General features: G+C 36.3%; 2 protein-coding genes across 2 annotated transcripts; one reads left to right on the forward strand and one right to left on the reverse strand.

Annotated features, from left to right (window-relative positions):
- Nucleotides 1-1,627: 1,627 nt before the first annotated feature.
- On the forward strand, nucleotides 1,628-10,493 carry LOC103958351 (topless-related protein 4). Its single transcript, XM_048585153.1, is given in 27 exon segments — nucleotides 1,628-1,779; nucleotides 1,951-2,083; nucleotides 2,242-2,421; nucleotides 2,550-2,663; nucleotides 2,766-2,924; nucleotides 3,028-3,157; nucleotides 3,159-3,206; nucleotides 3,293-3,422; nucleotides 3,648-3,760; nucleotides 4,224-4,392; nucleotides 4,523-4,632; nucleotides 4,721-4,790; nucleotides 4,906-4,979; nucleotides 5,289-5,384; nucleotides 5,468-5,563; nucleotides 6,089-6,216; nucleotides 6,330-6,564; nucleotides 6,640-6,804; nucleotides 6,869-6,961; nucleotides 7,181-7,327; nucleotides 7,642-7,746; nucleotides 7,841-8,020; nucleotides 8,311-8,439; nucleotides 8,533-8,628; nucleotides 9,050-9,238; nucleotides 9,549-9,715; nucleotides 9,824-10,493. Coding segments are annotated over 26 exon segments (3,402 nt in total). The 5' UTR covers nucleotides 1,628-1,779; nucleotides 1,951-2,003; the 3' UTR covers nucleotides 10,023-10,493.
- A 287-nt stretch (nucleotides 10,494-10,780) lies between these two features.
- Nucleotides 10,781-14,174, reverse strand: LOC103958350 (BRAP2 RING ZnF UBP domain-containing protein 1). Its single transcript, XM_009370606.3, is given in 12 exon segments — nucleotides 10,781-11,143; nucleotides 11,230-11,284; nucleotides 11,368-11,432; nucleotides 11,575-11,718; nucleotides 11,872-11,925; nucleotides 12,004-12,256; nucleotides 12,402-12,508; nucleotides 13,001-13,098; nucleotides 13,204-13,318; nucleotides 13,405-13,513; nucleotides 13,848-14,090; nucleotides 14,092-14,174. Coding segments are annotated over 12 exon segments (1,470 nt in total). The 5' UTR covers nucleotides 14,160-14,174; the 3' UTR covers nucleotides 10,781-10,984.
- Nucleotides 14,175-16,014: the final 1,840 nt, after the last annotated feature.

Below are 16,014 nucleotides of genomic sequence, written 5' to 3' on the forward strand. Positions count from 1 at the left end.
TATTTATATTTTTTTATTCGGTAAATCGTATTGTTCTACCTCTTTTGGTTTTTTTTTTTTTTGATAATTCTTATTGCTACATATGAAAATAACAAAAATGTAATAAATGTTTTATGCAGAAAGTAGCGAATAGCGACCAATGTATTCATATGGCTACGTATGTCCTTTCCTGTATCATATTCATATGGCTACATCTTCTTTTCGACTTGCTTATTTCTTTTACCTGTAACGAGAATTTCTTCTTACATACATGATTACAATTCAACACGTGTACTAAAACGATATAGAAATGATTATTTACATGCAAAGGATCAAATAATGATGCTAAGGTTACTCTGAAAAGTGACGCTTATTTTTTTTAGGACTTTCATCAAATTTGAAGGCTTTTATACTAAACTCTTAATACAGACAATCAGCCACTTAGTACAATGATATGATGGTATTCTTCTTCACTTGTAAGTAAGAGGTCTTAGGTTCGAATATCATGGATGAGGAATTCGATACCAAATTAGGTTGTATGGCTTACCGGAACTTCCTCTCTCTTTAATGTAAAATATATTGTTGTACTAAAAAAAAAGGTAATTGTTATCAGCACTCCAAAAATCTCATTCTACACTCCAAACTTTTTATATTGGGAAAGAAAAATACACTTGTGAGGAATGTATAATGAGATTTTTAGAGTGTCAATAACACTTCCCAAAAAAAATAGACAATCAAAAAATACGTATAGATTTTGTGGCATATTTGTGGCATATCCCCATTATGTGACTAATTATGTTTTTAGAAAAGTCAACGTGGCTGCTATAACTGTTTTTTTTTTTTTTTAAATTTTTAAAATTTTTTTTTTTTTAAATTAGGCAGATCACTAGTTCTCGATCTTATTTTTAATTTGATCATTTTCTTGATATAATGGTTTAAGTTACTCTTTGACAAGTTTGGTAATATGATCCTAGAGGATTTTCTCTATAAATTTTGTTCATCTATCAAGAATGAAAAAAAAGTCTCTCTTATCATTTAAGTTACAATAAATTCGATATCTCAGCAGTGGCAAGACTATAACATTATTTCCAAATATCATACATGCATGCACCTACAGCAAATTTGGAACGCTCTATCATCATATAACAGTTTCATCATACACAGTAACATAATATATTTGAAAGTTGAAACACCTCAAGTTACTATAACACATAGTAAGTAGTGTGCCCCCTAAATGAACGATAGGGTCTAAATAACTCGTAAATCAACTATGGTTCTATTTCATTCGACAAATTTATATTTCAAAACATGTAATCTTTTACGTTTATTTCTTAATATTGTGGTTAAAGAGAAAACTCTCTCCATGAACTAAACTATGACACAAATTTTATTAATAGCAATAATAATAATTATTGACAGTTTTTTTTAGTAATAATGATTTAGAAATTTTACAACTAAGGGCCGCGCAAATCCAGCCGAATATAATTCCAAATCCAGCGTTATACATGAATTGCATAAGTAGGAGTACTTATCAGCTATATGAGGTGAAACTTGGTCATACAATAAGCACCAGCACTTATCACTCTGCTTATCAGTCTAAATACATCTCATCTCGTTCTCGCAATTTGTCTGCTACCGTTTCTCTCTCCTCCAAATCCCTAATCCTCCTTTCTTCTTCTTCTTCTGCGTATAAATACCTGAGCTCCAAAACACCAAACACCAAACAAAGAAAGCTAGAGAGAGAAAGTTAGAGAGAGAAAGCTTTCAAACCCTCCGATCTGAGCCATCGATATTATTAAGGTACCTCCTTTTCCTTCTCATTTTTCTCTCTGATTTCGTTATTTTTCCAAATTTTCCAACTTTTATCTTTTGTTAATTGATTTTTCGAAACTGAAAATTATATGTTGAATTATTTGAATTTTGCGCGAAATATTGGAAATTTTGAGTTTATGAATTGTTGAATTGGAGCAGGAGGTTTTAGATTTTTTACTAAATTAGGGTTTGGCGGGAGGTCAGGGACGACGATGTCCTCGCTTAGCAGAGAGCTCGTTTTTCTCATACTTCAGTTTCTGGATGAAGAGAAATTCAAAGACAGTGTTCACAAGTATGCTCAAATTATCTACTTCATTAATTTTTTATTTATTAATTTTACAGATATTTGTATATAACTGTATGTAGCTGCTAATTTGTTAGGTGGTTGTAATTCAGTTTAATTTGTTTCGATTTTCGATTAATTTTGTTGTGATTGTTGTGGGTGTGGAGGTTGGAGCAAGAGTCAGGGTTTTTCTTTAACATGAGGTACTTTGAGGACATGGTGACAACTGGGGAGTGGGAGGAGGTGGAGAAGTATTTGTCCGGTTTCACCAAGGTTGACGATAATCGATACTCTATGAAGATTTTCTTCGAGATTCGCAAGCAGAAGTACCTTGAAGCTTTGGACAAGTAGGTGTTTTGAATTGCTTTTTTTAAATCAATTTGGTATTATGGTTTAATCCTTGTCGATTAATTTATTCCATTTGAAGTTTTTTCTTTCCCCATATGATTCAAAAGTTAATAAATGATTGTTGTAGGAGGGATCGAGCAAAAGCTGTGGACATTTTAGTTAAGGACTTGAAAGTTTTTGCAGCATTTAATGAGGAGCTTTTCAAGGAAATTACACAGCTGTTGACTTTGGAGAACTTTAGGTGAGAACAAATTGTCTTGTGCTGTTGTTGTTATAGGCGGCTGGTTCATGTTGATGTTATCTGTATGACGTGACGTGTTTTTGGGTATGCATTACTTTTCAGGGATAATGAACAGTTATCTAAATATGGTGATACTAAGTCTGCAAGGAGTATAATGCTTGCTGAACTGAAAAAGTTAATAGAGGCTAACCCATTGTTTCGTGACAAACTTCAATTTCCTACCCTGAAGAACTCGAGACTGCGAACTCTTATTAATCAGAGGTCCTTGAGAAGCTTCTGCCTTGTGTGTCTGAGACACTACATTTTTTCTTACTTTAGCTTTAAGATATCTGGTTTGCTAACTTTTATGTCCTGAAAACTGCAGTTTAAACTGGCAGCATCAGCTTTGTAAGAGCCCAAAGCCTAATCCAGACATAAAGACCCTGTTTGTAGACCACAGTTGTGGACAACCAAATGGTACCAGGGCTCCATCCCCTGTCACTAATCACTTAATGGGGGCAGGTCCCTAAGACGGGGGGTTTCCCTCCATTGGGTGCTCACGGGGTAAGCAGAGCAGAAAATATATTGTTTTCATAGAAGGTCTGACTGTCTCTAAGTTGAAGATTGACTCTGGGTGTATACATATGTAGCCCTTTCAGCCCACACCAGCTGCTCTTCCAACATCTCTTGCTGGATGGATGGCAAATCCATCACCTGTGGCTGTACCTCATCCCTCAGCTTCTGCTGGGCCTCTTGGGTTGGCCGCAGCTAACAATGCAGGTATTATATCAATATTGAATGTTTCTGGAGCATTTAGCATGGAAGTTTGACATTGTTATGGTTATCTTGTACTGTCTCTTTGTCTGAAATTTTTATATGACATGTTGACTGTATTCTTTTTGTTCTCTTATTTAACCTGTGTTTTCTATTGTAGTTATTTTCTTAAATTTGTACTGGTTTTTTTCCCTGTTTTTCTCTTTATGTATATATTTACCATCATGGCAGCCATCTTAAAGCGCCCTAGGACTCCTCCAACCAGTAACCCAACTATGGACTATCAAACAGCTGATTCTGAGCACGTTCTGAAGAGATCAAGACCTTTCGTTATAACAGATGAGGTATAAATCTATCCGTTAATAGTTGCATATTCTGATTTATCTGATGGAATTCTGAGTTACATTGCTAAATTTGAAGTTTTCTTTTCTTATGACATATATTCTTTTGACCGTGTAAATATTAAATTATTTCAGTTTTACAGAAATAAATTTATTTCATCCTTAATGTATTGTTCCATAAAAGGTAGGTAGCGAAATTGTTACCTAAAAGGCCACTAACAAAAGGGTAAGTTAGATTATGCAAAATACTAGAACATGGCTGATGAGGAAGGATGCTTAACAGAAATAAAAGAATTTTTTTTTTCTTATAAACATGATGCAAATGGTCCTGCAGTTCCCTTTGTTTTTTATGAGCAGTGCGCGACTTTGATACCAAAAGTTTGTATAGCTTTATTTTACAGAAAAATTTCAAGTTTCAACTTCTTAGTTTATGTAATTGATTCTATATTAACTCAATTTCAAACAGGCCAATAATCTGCCAGTAAATATGCTGCCTGTTGTGTATCCTAATCAGAGCCATGGTCAGAGTTCCTACTCTTCTGATGACTTGCCCAGGTCTGTTGTTATGACTTTACGTCCAGGTTCAACTGTCAAGAGTATGGATTTCCACCCAGTGCAACAAATTTTACTTCTTGGTAAGCTCTAGAGAGCTGACCTCCAATTCCACTCATTGTGAATTATTGTATTTGTATGTCCTTTTTATGTCATTGTTTCAAATGTTGGATTATAGCTTCTCTTTTAGTAATAAGTGATTTATGATTTCAGTTGGAACAAACATGGGCGATGTCATGGTATATGAGCTACCAAGCCATGAAAAGATTACTGTTAAGAACTTCAAAGTTTGGGACCTTGGAGCATGTTCAGCGGCTCTGCAGGTTTGGCTCTTGGTATTCTGTAGTATCATATGGTGTTTTTTTTTTTTTTATAATCGTCCTTATAATGAAATAATATTGCGTCCTGTAGGCATCTTTGGCCAGTGATTATACAGCATCAATCAACCGTGTGATGTGGAGCCCTGATGGGACACTTTTTGGTAAGTGTCGGTGTCCTTGATTTTGTGAAGTAGCCTTATGCTAGTTCATCAAACATTGTCAAGAATTAAGAAATGAATCTTAAACTGGTTATGATGACTCAAAATTCTACTGCAGGTGTTGCATACTCTAAGCACATTGTACACATATATTCCTACCATGGTGGTGATGATTTACGAAATCACCTAGAGGTTTATTGCATCAACCTTTCGCTTCGAAGATAGTCTTCTGTCATTTGCTCTTGTTATTTTATTTTATATTGTTTTTATTTTGAAAATTGTTATTGGCACCCCAAAATCTAATTGTGCACTCCAAACTTTCTATATTTAGAAAGTATTTTTACTCTTATGAGGAGAAGACAATTAGATTTATGGAATGACAATAATAGTTCCCTTTATTTTTATCTCTTATATGTTTTCCTATTCTTGTTGGACTTCTCAATTTCCTTTCTGGGGGTCACATTGACTTAAGCATTACTGTTCATGTCTTCTTGTTTTCAGATCGAGGCTCATGTTGGCAGCGTTAATGATCTCGCTTTCTCATATCCAAACAAACAGCTTTGTGTTATCACTTGTGGAGAGGATAGGTTCATTAAGGTTTGATCTTTGACTTGACTAATTCTAATTCGATTTTGCAGGTTCAAGTTCATAGTTAGTTATGATTGTTCAATATTCTGCAGGTTTGGGATGCAGCCACTGGGACTAAGCAGTATACTTTTGAGGGCCATGAAGCACCTGTATATTCAGTGTGTCCACATCACAAAGAGAATATCCAGGTACCATCTATTTATTTGATCATGTTGATAACATGGAATGTAAAATAAAGCTTTTGGTTCTTTTGTTCTTAAACACCTTATCCTCCCCAAAAAAAACAAAGAGGAAATTAAAACTATAATTTTTTTTTCCTATGCACAAATTAAACGGAGAATCTGAATCAGTTCTTACTTAACCGTATGTAATTCGGTCAAAGATATTAGGACACTACTTTCCCATATTTATTTTTTGGGATGTCACTACATTGGAAAAGGTGCTCAAGTCATTTAGAAGTGTGGATAGTGAAGTTCGATTAAAACCCTATACAGATAGGTGAACTAATCCATATTAGTCTCACTTTCACTAAATGGGGGAATAAAAAACTAACTCATAAAGTAAAAATAGACAAAAAGAATTGAGGGGCCTACAACAAAATCCTGTTTAGTTTTCAACTTCGTCATTAGTAACTTGATTTGATGTCGCATAGATTACACAAGTATATAGTACTTTCTGTTGAAGTTCTGATTTCCTATTGTTTCTTGTTCCAGTTTATTTTCTCGACAGCTACTGATGGGAAAATAAAGGCATGGTTGTATGATAATGGGGGCTCAAGGGTTGACTATGATGCACCAGGCTATTCATCTACCACTATGGCATATAGTGCAGATGGAGCAAGGTTATTTTCTTCACCCTTTACAAAGTCAGCGTTCTTTTGGTGATGTTGATATTAATATTTCTTTTATCTGTTATATATCACGGACATCTTCGTATCTTCTCTGAACAACATAGGTTGTTCTCATGTGGGACAAATAAAGAAGGGGATTCATATTTGGTGGAGTGGAATGAAAGTGAAGGAGCTGTAAAGCGGACCTTTCATGGTCTTGCAAAGCGTACTGTTGGGGTTGTGCAGTTTGATACCACTAAAAATCGGTTCTTGGCTGCTGGTGATGAGTTCACAGTCAAATTTTGGGACATGGACAATGTTAACCTTTTGATGAGTACTGATGCAGATGGTGGATTGCCGGTAGGCATCACAACTTATTTTCCTGAATAAAACAATTCCTTCCAGATAACTCACCGTGATCTTAAAAACCTGCAGGCTTCTCCCGTAATCAGATTTAACAAGGAAGGAATATTGTTAGCTGCCTCAACGAATGACAATGGTATTAAAATTCTGGCAAATTCAGATGGAATTAGGTTGCTAAGAACTGTGGAAAGCCGCGCATTTGATGCTTCAAGAGCTGCTTCTGCAGCTGCTGTGAAGGTAAAGTTTCAACTTGGCGTACCATGTTAAAATCTGTTAGCTAAATGCATTGTTTAATATGCAGGCACCCCCAACAGGAACATTTGGGCCTTCCAACATTCCTATTGGAGCAAGCATTGGAGATCGAGCTGCTCCTGTGGCAGCCATGGCTGGACTGGTGAGTTCATGATCTCTCTAAAATATTAGAAGCATTGCTATATTGTACGATGTTACTGTCATCAACATAACTTAATGCTTAATATTCTGTCTGATCAAAATTTATGTATTATGCATAGGAAATGTGTTTGAAACTAAAAGTTCAATCTTTTCGATGGTTAAAAAAGGGTGTTTTTGTACAATGGTTTAACCTTGTCCTTCTCTTTGTTGATCTGTGTAGAACAATGACAATAGAAGTTTGGTTGACGTTAAACCTAGAATTGCGGATGAGTCAGTTGAGAAATCCAGGATTTGGAAACTGACTGAAATCAGTGAACAATCACAATGCCGCTCTCTGAGGCTCCCTGATAGTTTAACAGCAATGAGGGTACTAATTCTCTTCCATCCTAAATTGTTAAGTTGTAGCTTTTATTGCATTACCGTCTGTAGTCATTCATATATTTCCTATGCCTTTGCTATTTAACAATTGTGCCTTGGCTTTTATTGCGACATGTACTTGAAGATTATTATTATTATTATTTTTTTTTAAGAAATTATTTCTGATTCCCTTGAGACATTTCAGTAAGACTACTGCATAATGAATTTCTGTAATATATTCATTTGCTTTGTGTTTCTTTTAAAACATTTTCATGAGAACTATGCATGTTTTTATTGTGAAGCTCTGATGGATAATTATTTCAGGTTTCTAGATTAATATATACAAATTCAGGACTTGCGGTGTTGGCTTTATCATCTAATGCTGTACACAAGCTCTGGAAATGGCAAAGAAATGAACGAATACATAAGGTATTAAATTTACTAAAAAGTTAAAACTGATGGTTGCATTGCATTATATATATTTTTCTTTGCATTCCATTTACCAAAATGTTTGTTTGTGTAGGCCACAGCTAGTAGTCCACCGCAATTGTGGCAACCTGCTAGTGGAATATTGATGACTAATGATATAAGTGATACAAACCCTGAGGATGCTGTTCCATGCTTTGCACTGTCAAAGAACGACTCTTATGTTATGTCAGCTTCAGGGGGGAAAATATCCCTTTTCAATATGATGACATTTAAGGTAGATGGTTTCTTCTTAGCCTCTTACTCATAAGGTACTGGTTGATTAAATATGCATGTCTATAAACCTTTTAATACGGCCGTGCACAAGATAATCTCAATTGAAATTGGTGCTTCTGTACCATCCTTTAGAATGCCCTTTCTATAATCTACTTTCACACACTTTGAAAGGTAGAAAAAATATATCATAGTATTCACTCTGCCGACCATCATTCCCCGAATACCCTTAAAACGTAATATGACAACATTTATGGTTTTATATTGTTGTGTTTAATGCTATGCCGTCTGCAGACAATGACAACATTCATGCCCCCACCCCCAGCTGCAACATATCTGGCATTTCATCCTCAAGACAATAATATCATTGCCATAGGAATGGACGATTCTTCTATCCAAATTTACAATGTTCGGGTTGACGAGGTGAGGTCTTTGGTCACTGAACTTTAATTTGTCAGTTTGTGATGATAGCGGGAATAGGGGATTGCTTACAATCTGGATGCTCCCCTTTCACAGGTTAAAACCAAGCTAAAAGGTCATCAGAAAAGAATAACAGGCCTTGCCTTCTCTCATACTCTTAATGTGCTTGTGTCTTCGGGTGCTGATTCCCAGGTATGAATTAGACGACATGCGAGTCTATATGCATGCATTTCCCTGTGCTACTAGGCTTTAAGCAATGAACTGGTGACTATCAAAAGTAACTTATCACGAATAGCCAAGCCAAAAGGATCAATGTTGTTTCCAGATGGTTAAACTTTCAGGTCTTCATGGTAGTTCCCTTTGAAATCATTTTGTTGCGTAACCTGTAACTGGTAAATGCATTTTTGAAGAGCGTCTCTTTAGAATTGTGGCTTACCTAGTCCTTACTTGCCTCAGGCATTTACGAAATTCTGTTGTTTGACAATCTTGGTTTTTAACCAATAGTGTCTTTCTGTTCCTCTTTTACATCATGCAAGACACGCTTCAATAGTTTTACTGAATGTTGGTACTGGGGTTGTTAAGTCATTGATGCTTTTATTTCTGTTTGCCGCAGTTATGCGTTTGGAACACAGATGGATGGGAGAAGCTGGCTAGTAAATTTCTTCAGATGCCAAGTGGCCGAGCTGCTGCTCCTCTTGCTGATACCCGAGTTCAGTTTCACTCAGATCAGACGCATTTACTGGCTGTTCATGAAACACAGATTGCCATATACGAAGCACCAAAATTGGAATGCCTTAAGCAGGTACAGATGCTTTGTGCTTAAATTTATTTTTGAGTATAATTTATCCCATTTATTTTTGAGTATATTTTATCCCGTTTTATTACAAAGACTCCAATCAGTTCAGATTATTGCATAGGCTTTGAAATTTGATCATTGCATATATACGCCACTGTCATAAATGCATTGCTTGCATGTGGTACAAGCACAAGCAAGCATTAAGATGAATTTTGCGGTGATTGTGATGATCTAGTTCGTTTAATCGTTTGCTTTTACCTTATTATTTGGGGTTTAATTAGTGCTGCTTACATGTTGAACTATGTTCCTCATACAGTGGGTTCCTCGAGAAGCTAGTGGTCCAATCACACATGCTGTATATTCCTGTGATAGCCAGTTAATTTATGTTAGCTTTGAAGATGGAAGTGTGGGGGTTCTCACTGCTTTTGCACTTAGATTGAGATGCCGAATACTACCCACTGCTTACTTACCTCCAAACCCAAGGTTTGTTTTCCTGTCAATACGATCCAAAGGCCTTTCCCATATGATATTTGTGGTCGTTCAGTTTTGTAAACAACTTATCTAAGTACTAACAACAAAAGTGTTTAACAGCTTAAGGGTGTATCCTCTTGTTGTTGCCGCACATCCCTCGGAACCCAATCAGTTTGCATTAGGACTTACAGATGGTGGAGTCCATGTACTTGAGCCATTAGAGTCGGAAGGAAAATGGGGCACTAACCCTCCAATCGAAAATGGCGCTGGGCCTAGCACCACTTCTGGAGCGGCTGGTTCAGAACAACCCCAAAGGTAACAATTCCATGTGCATGGCTTCCACCGAAGACCTCGAGTGTATTTATCTCTTCCGTGATGATCCCGTTCCTGGTGTCACCGTATATTATTTTTTGGTGGGAAACTGCGGATTTAGGTGTTATAGTTTTAGGATACTTTAACCCAGTAGAATTCGTTATAGTGGCATTCGAAAACAGATTACGGCAAGGCAATTCCCCACGTTTAGGATAATTGGACAAGTGATGAACTACAGTTTAAAGTTTCGGAGAAATGCAGCGCCGGGCGAAAGGTTGAGATCGGACGACGAGGGGATTCAGCAAAAGATTGTAGTTGCTTTGGTTGGAGGCCCAGAATGTTTAATCTTTTATTTTCCTCGTAAGGTTATTGAGTCTTAGAAATTAATTTAAATGTGAACCGGAGATGGTTGGTTATTTTATTTTCTGTACTCTTTTTATTGTTCTGGTGATAAATAAGAAAGCAGCTTTTGCATCTACGGGAGTTCGTTTGCTGTATATTTCCTCTAAATTTCAACTGAAACAAAAGTGCTTATTCCCCATTGCGTAGCAGTCTAATTGACTCGCTTGTGACAGCTCTCTGTGAGCAATTTTGCTCGCAAGTGCTTTTATTACAAGTGTTTTTAGCCTTTTACTATCAAGAATAAACATGCCGAATCTTTTACTAAAAATCAAGTGCTTCTACAATAAACATGTTAAATATTTCATTAAAATCCAGAGTGTTTCCCCCAAGGAAAGCACTTGGAAGTACTTTTTAAAAGAATCGTCAGGCAAATGCTTCTTTACAAAGCGCCTTTTATTAGCCAAAATGTTTAAACTTTTACGTTAGATGCTACCAAAGATTCAGAAAATAACCAGAAGAAAAGAAAGAAAAACATAATTGTTGTTATTCACAGCTGAAATCGCTAAACGATTCAAATCTACTGAACATGCGTTCAACTGCTATACACGGCTTGTCGATCGCTATCTTCTAGTTCCGTCTTCGGCCAGATTTGGACTGTCTTCTAGAGTTAGCAGGAGAAGATTGCTTTGAAGGTACAGGCAAGACTGTTCCTCCTTTTATGCTGTCCGAGTCCGTCATGTCATTAAGTGTTTTTTGGGCCTGAATATAGACCGTAAAATCTCTAATCTGCAACAACCATCATTTAAACTGGTTACGAACCCAACACTACTTCAGAACGCTTGCAAACTAGCAGAAACTTGTAATTGCAATACCTGTTCTTCCAAATCGACTATCTTTTCCTCTCTTAAACTCAGCGATGCAGCTTCCCTAAAAGAACACAGAGTTTGAATCACGGAGGATACCAATACGGAAGAATTCACTGCCACTTATTATCGCAAACTAATATGTACCTCTCATCGATTTCCTTCAACTTTCTGCGCCAGGTTTCTTGGTCCTTGATGAGATTACGATTGATCTAAGCAACAAACCCAAAAGCAAGCACAACAAAAATAAAATTGACTGTCAGAAATAAAAAAAGTGATTTAACTCAACATAACAATAACCTTGGAAACCCAAAGTAAAAGTAACGTTCAAGAGAAGGACATTTACGAACTCACATCAGCAACAGCATTTTTTTCTTCAAGATATTTCTCCAGTTTGGCTTGCAAATCCTGCATCTTCAAATTTACAGCCTTCTCCACTGCTTCTGAAATAGTACTTTCCTTTTTACTTTTGGCCTCCATAAGTAGAGATTCATAATACTGAATTTAAAGAAGCAAAAACAGACGAGAGGAAAAGATTAAAGCATATGATTGGAAGTAAAAACAATTCTAATGAGATCAACAGCCGCATTAGGTAGATGCAAAAGTAAAAACACAGAGAACAGGTTAAGTGGCGTTTAGCGACAGCCTTACTTGTCTTTGATTCTCAAGCTGACTGGCAACAAGTCGGTTATACTCGTCTACAATCTGTTGTAGCACAACATCAAATCAGTTATGCAAATAAGAAAACGAAAAATTACGGATAGCGCTAGCTAGAGTACATACAGTGTCAACTTTGCTACTATAGAGGGCTCCACCAATTCCAGAATCAGCACTACATTCACAACCGTCACAAGCCTCTTCCAGTGACATACAAAGAGAATCTGTATCATTTATTATTTTTCCATCAACTTTCGATTGGTTCAGGCGGTGAACATAAGCATCACCAACATAATCCCAGATCTGCTGCCTGTCCAACTCAAGAGAATAGCAATGTTGCGTATCCTTCCAGTGGTTAACAGCATGGCCTTCAGTATATCTGAAAAAAGTAACAATCAATAATTTTCTGTGCACAATAAAGTTAACCAAGACAACGCCATATCTGATCAAGTAAAGAGCTATGTTGCTTTCTTGCTTTGAAGACAGAAATAACCAAAGAAGAAAGAACAATACACCAGGTTTACCTTCCACATCCTACAAAACCACAAATTATGCAAATCCAGGGATTCACCGAAATTCCACAGACAGAGCAAGCTGGTTTTTCATCCTGCTGCTGACAAAGTCGGCACACCTGGTGGCACACAAAGATCAATTCAGGAACCATTCTTCATAAACCCAAGACAATAACCATATCAAAGTTATGAAGAAGCCAATGGCAATTCAAGCTGAAGTTCATAAACCCAAGACCATAATCGTTGGACAGAAATATTTTAAGCTATCCATTTGTCTACCCAAAAGGGGGTTAGGTTTGGTTCTTCCTGTGTTTATCACTATTACAGTACAACAAGATGGGATATGAACTAAGGGATTTCAAAAAATCTGAAAAGCATCCATAAGAAAATGGCTACATTGAGTGGGATGGTAACAAAACTGACCCTGTAACCTCCCAACATCACCTTTTGGGTAGCCAGTAAGTGTTAAACAATCTGTGAAATCTTGAAGGTCAACTGATAAAAGAATAGCAGTACATACAAGTAATAACGAATAGTTATTAGTGCATTCAACAATGCTCTTAACCAAGACTCAACAAGTAAAAAAATATTGGAACAAAGAACCAACTCACCTGACAAGATAAATAAGTCCATTTCGAAATGCAGGGACATTGAAATGAATGGTCACAAAGGGTACTCGCTATTCCGCCAGTGTCTGCATCCAATCTCTCTAACATTCAAACAAAAGTATAAATATCAGCACAAGCACTATACTTCTGGGAAAAAAAATTAAAACAGAACAGCTCCCCACACCCCACGGAAAATGGTGACTCACCAAGACAAACTGGGCAAGTAGGTAACTCAGTAAATTCTTTCTCGGGAGTCCCAGCTATTTCTTCTGATTCTGTGTAGTCCACAGAATCCAAAAACAAGATATGGCACACCTCAGCCTGAAAAAATATCAAACAAAGCATATAGAACAAACATAAGCTCAAGCTGTATAAGATAGATCATGCACGAAACCAAACCTCATTACCTCTCCGGGCGAATATTTCCTCCCATTAAAAATGCTATAAAATTCACCAGCTGCGTCCTGACTCTTACATTCAATCAAAACACTGTACCGATCCTCCATTCCGTCGTTCCTAATCCAATGAAGCAAACACTAAATCAGACTTGTTCGATGACTAATCAAACAAAAAACACAACATAATGAAACTTAAATGTCAAGCAAAGATTTCGTTTCAGTACAAAGTATTGATCATTTAGATTTGTAGCTCAAATAACAACTCTTCATTTCTTTTCAATTCACTTAAACTTATATTCTTGAAATTATCAATGTAAGCAAAATACCATCCACATTTCTTGCAAACAAAACCCAAAGTTTGCCATTTCCTCAATTTCTTCAGAAACCCAATTCAGGGTTTTGATCAAGCAACCAAACCCACAACCCCAAATCGAAAGATTCAAAATTTCTACCTGATGAAGACGAGTTCGAGGACGTGGTCGACGTGGGACCCACAGAAGCGGATGAAGTCGTCGAAGGAGAGGTAGTTGGGAACGGCAACGACGAAGAGCATGGGGGATCGAGATGCAGTGCTCGGCAGCGACGACTGTCTGATTTTCCGAAACAGGTGGACGACTGCCTTTTCGCTCGCTGAATTTGGGGGTGGCTTTAGGGTTTGATTGAGCCGCAGCGGTGGCCTTGGAAGTTGTGACGGCGGTGAAGTCTGCGCCTTCGAGGCTGAGAGGGTGGTTGGTGTCCACTGAGTGAACTCGGAGGATGAACATTGTGGTTGCAGGCTACCTGAGTCGACCCGGTTCGGGGAAAAAAGAGAGAAAATGCGACTAAATTAACAAGCTGCTGACATTCGCGGGAAGAAGCGGTTTCCCTTTTCCTATTTTTTTTTTTTTGTTGGGAGAAATCCCTTTTCCGAGTTATTATTAATATTTTTTATTTATTACCTAACTATTTCTAATATAACGAGTTATTTACAAGAAAAGAAACTTTGATCACAAACTTATTATTTATATTTACAATTAAATTTGAATCCCAATAGATTAGAATAATTTAAAATATTACCCAAAAAAACTAATTATTTTGTGAATTTTATGCAAAATAAAGTAACGTCGCATTTTGCATAATTTTGGTACTTGTGATCCATTCCTCATATTGGAGATATTTTCCCTGACCAAAAATTGTTGAATTCCTTTTTTTCCTACATACGTATTGACTAAAATGAAATTCCGTCCAAAAAATGGGCAAGACTAAAATGGAATAGCTGTAAGTTGATTATCGTGGTGGTCAATGTCTTTATATTCAACTCATTGCACCGTCTATTCAAACTTTCCCCTTTTGTATCCAAACTCTTTCATTTTCCTTTAAGTATAGATTAATGTAGAATATCGTTTGTATAAAAAGAATAAAATTAATACATGAAAAAAATATCATTTAAGACCAAAAAAATACATTTAGATACTTAGCAACATATTAATTACTTTACGATACAAGTAGTTCAATGGGATCTACATGGCAAGTTTTTACTGGACATCTGGTGTGTATTTTGAGTATTTATCAAATATAGTTAAAAATTAACCTTTAATTTCAAAAATATCACTTTTTATAAAAAATCTTTCAAATATATCCAAAATTCCAACTAAATAGACAAAAATATCCTCAAATTTAACAATCAAATAAATTAAAGGCTTTTTAGCCAAAATGATTCGTGACATTGACATAACTCTTTAATATGGTCCTTAACAATTAATAATAATCAATAGTAGTGTTCTTGAATTTGTCTATCGTGAATCATTTTAGTCTTTATTTGAATTTGTCTATCGCGATCATTTTAGTTTTTTCATGAAAAATCTGTCAAGTGCTCTATTAGTGTGATGATGTGGTGCCACGTAGGTCTCACAAATACAATCATAAAACGACATGTGGATTAAATTTAAAAACTATTTTTTTATTTAAAACTAAAAATGATATTAGTAAGAAAAAAGGCGTTGAAGGCATGATTGAAATTCTGTTGCTCTCACTTGCGGTAACCGCGACGGTGCTCAATGTCGGTGATGAGGGGGTCGAAGGGGATAGGGTTATGGTGGTGGAGTGTAGAAGTGAAGGTGAAAGTGGATTGGAGCTTGAGGCGACAATAGCTTAAAAACCTTTAATTTATCTAATTGTTAAATTTGCAGATATTTGTGTCAATTTAAGTTAAATTTTGGATATATTTAAAGATTTTTATAAAAATTAACATTTTTAAAATTAAGAGTTAATTTTTTGTTATATTTGATAAATATTCTATTTTGAACACGTGATAAATATTTATTTAACAATGTGCCTCAGGAAAGTTTCCGTTACATTCACATTGTATTTGAAGATTCAACGTTGAAGAGAAAGTCGGCAATCCGTCAAATGCCGTCTACAATCGTTTTAATATTAACCACGTAATTAAGTAAAGGGTTTAATCTTTTAGATTACGCGCTTTCGCAGCAAAGCGAAAAGAGTGCAACAAAGACTCTTCTGAATCCTGCTCCCCTCTCTGCTTTAGCAGCTCAGCTCCGTTGTGCGGTTCCGATCGTACGGACTCGATATCCACCGTCTACGGTGGCGACCCAAGTCAAAAGATATCTCCTTTCATCTTCT

Source organism: the organism of the source record quoted next, unplaced genomic scaffold, assembly GCF_019419815.1.
Source record: "Pyrus x bretschneideri cultivar Hongxiangsu unplaced genomic scaffold, Pyrus_bretschneideri_v1 Contig1, whole genome shotgun sequence".
NCBI lineage: Eukaryota > Viridiplantae > Streptophyta > Magnoliopsida > Rosales > Rosaceae > Pyrus > Pyrus x bretschneideri.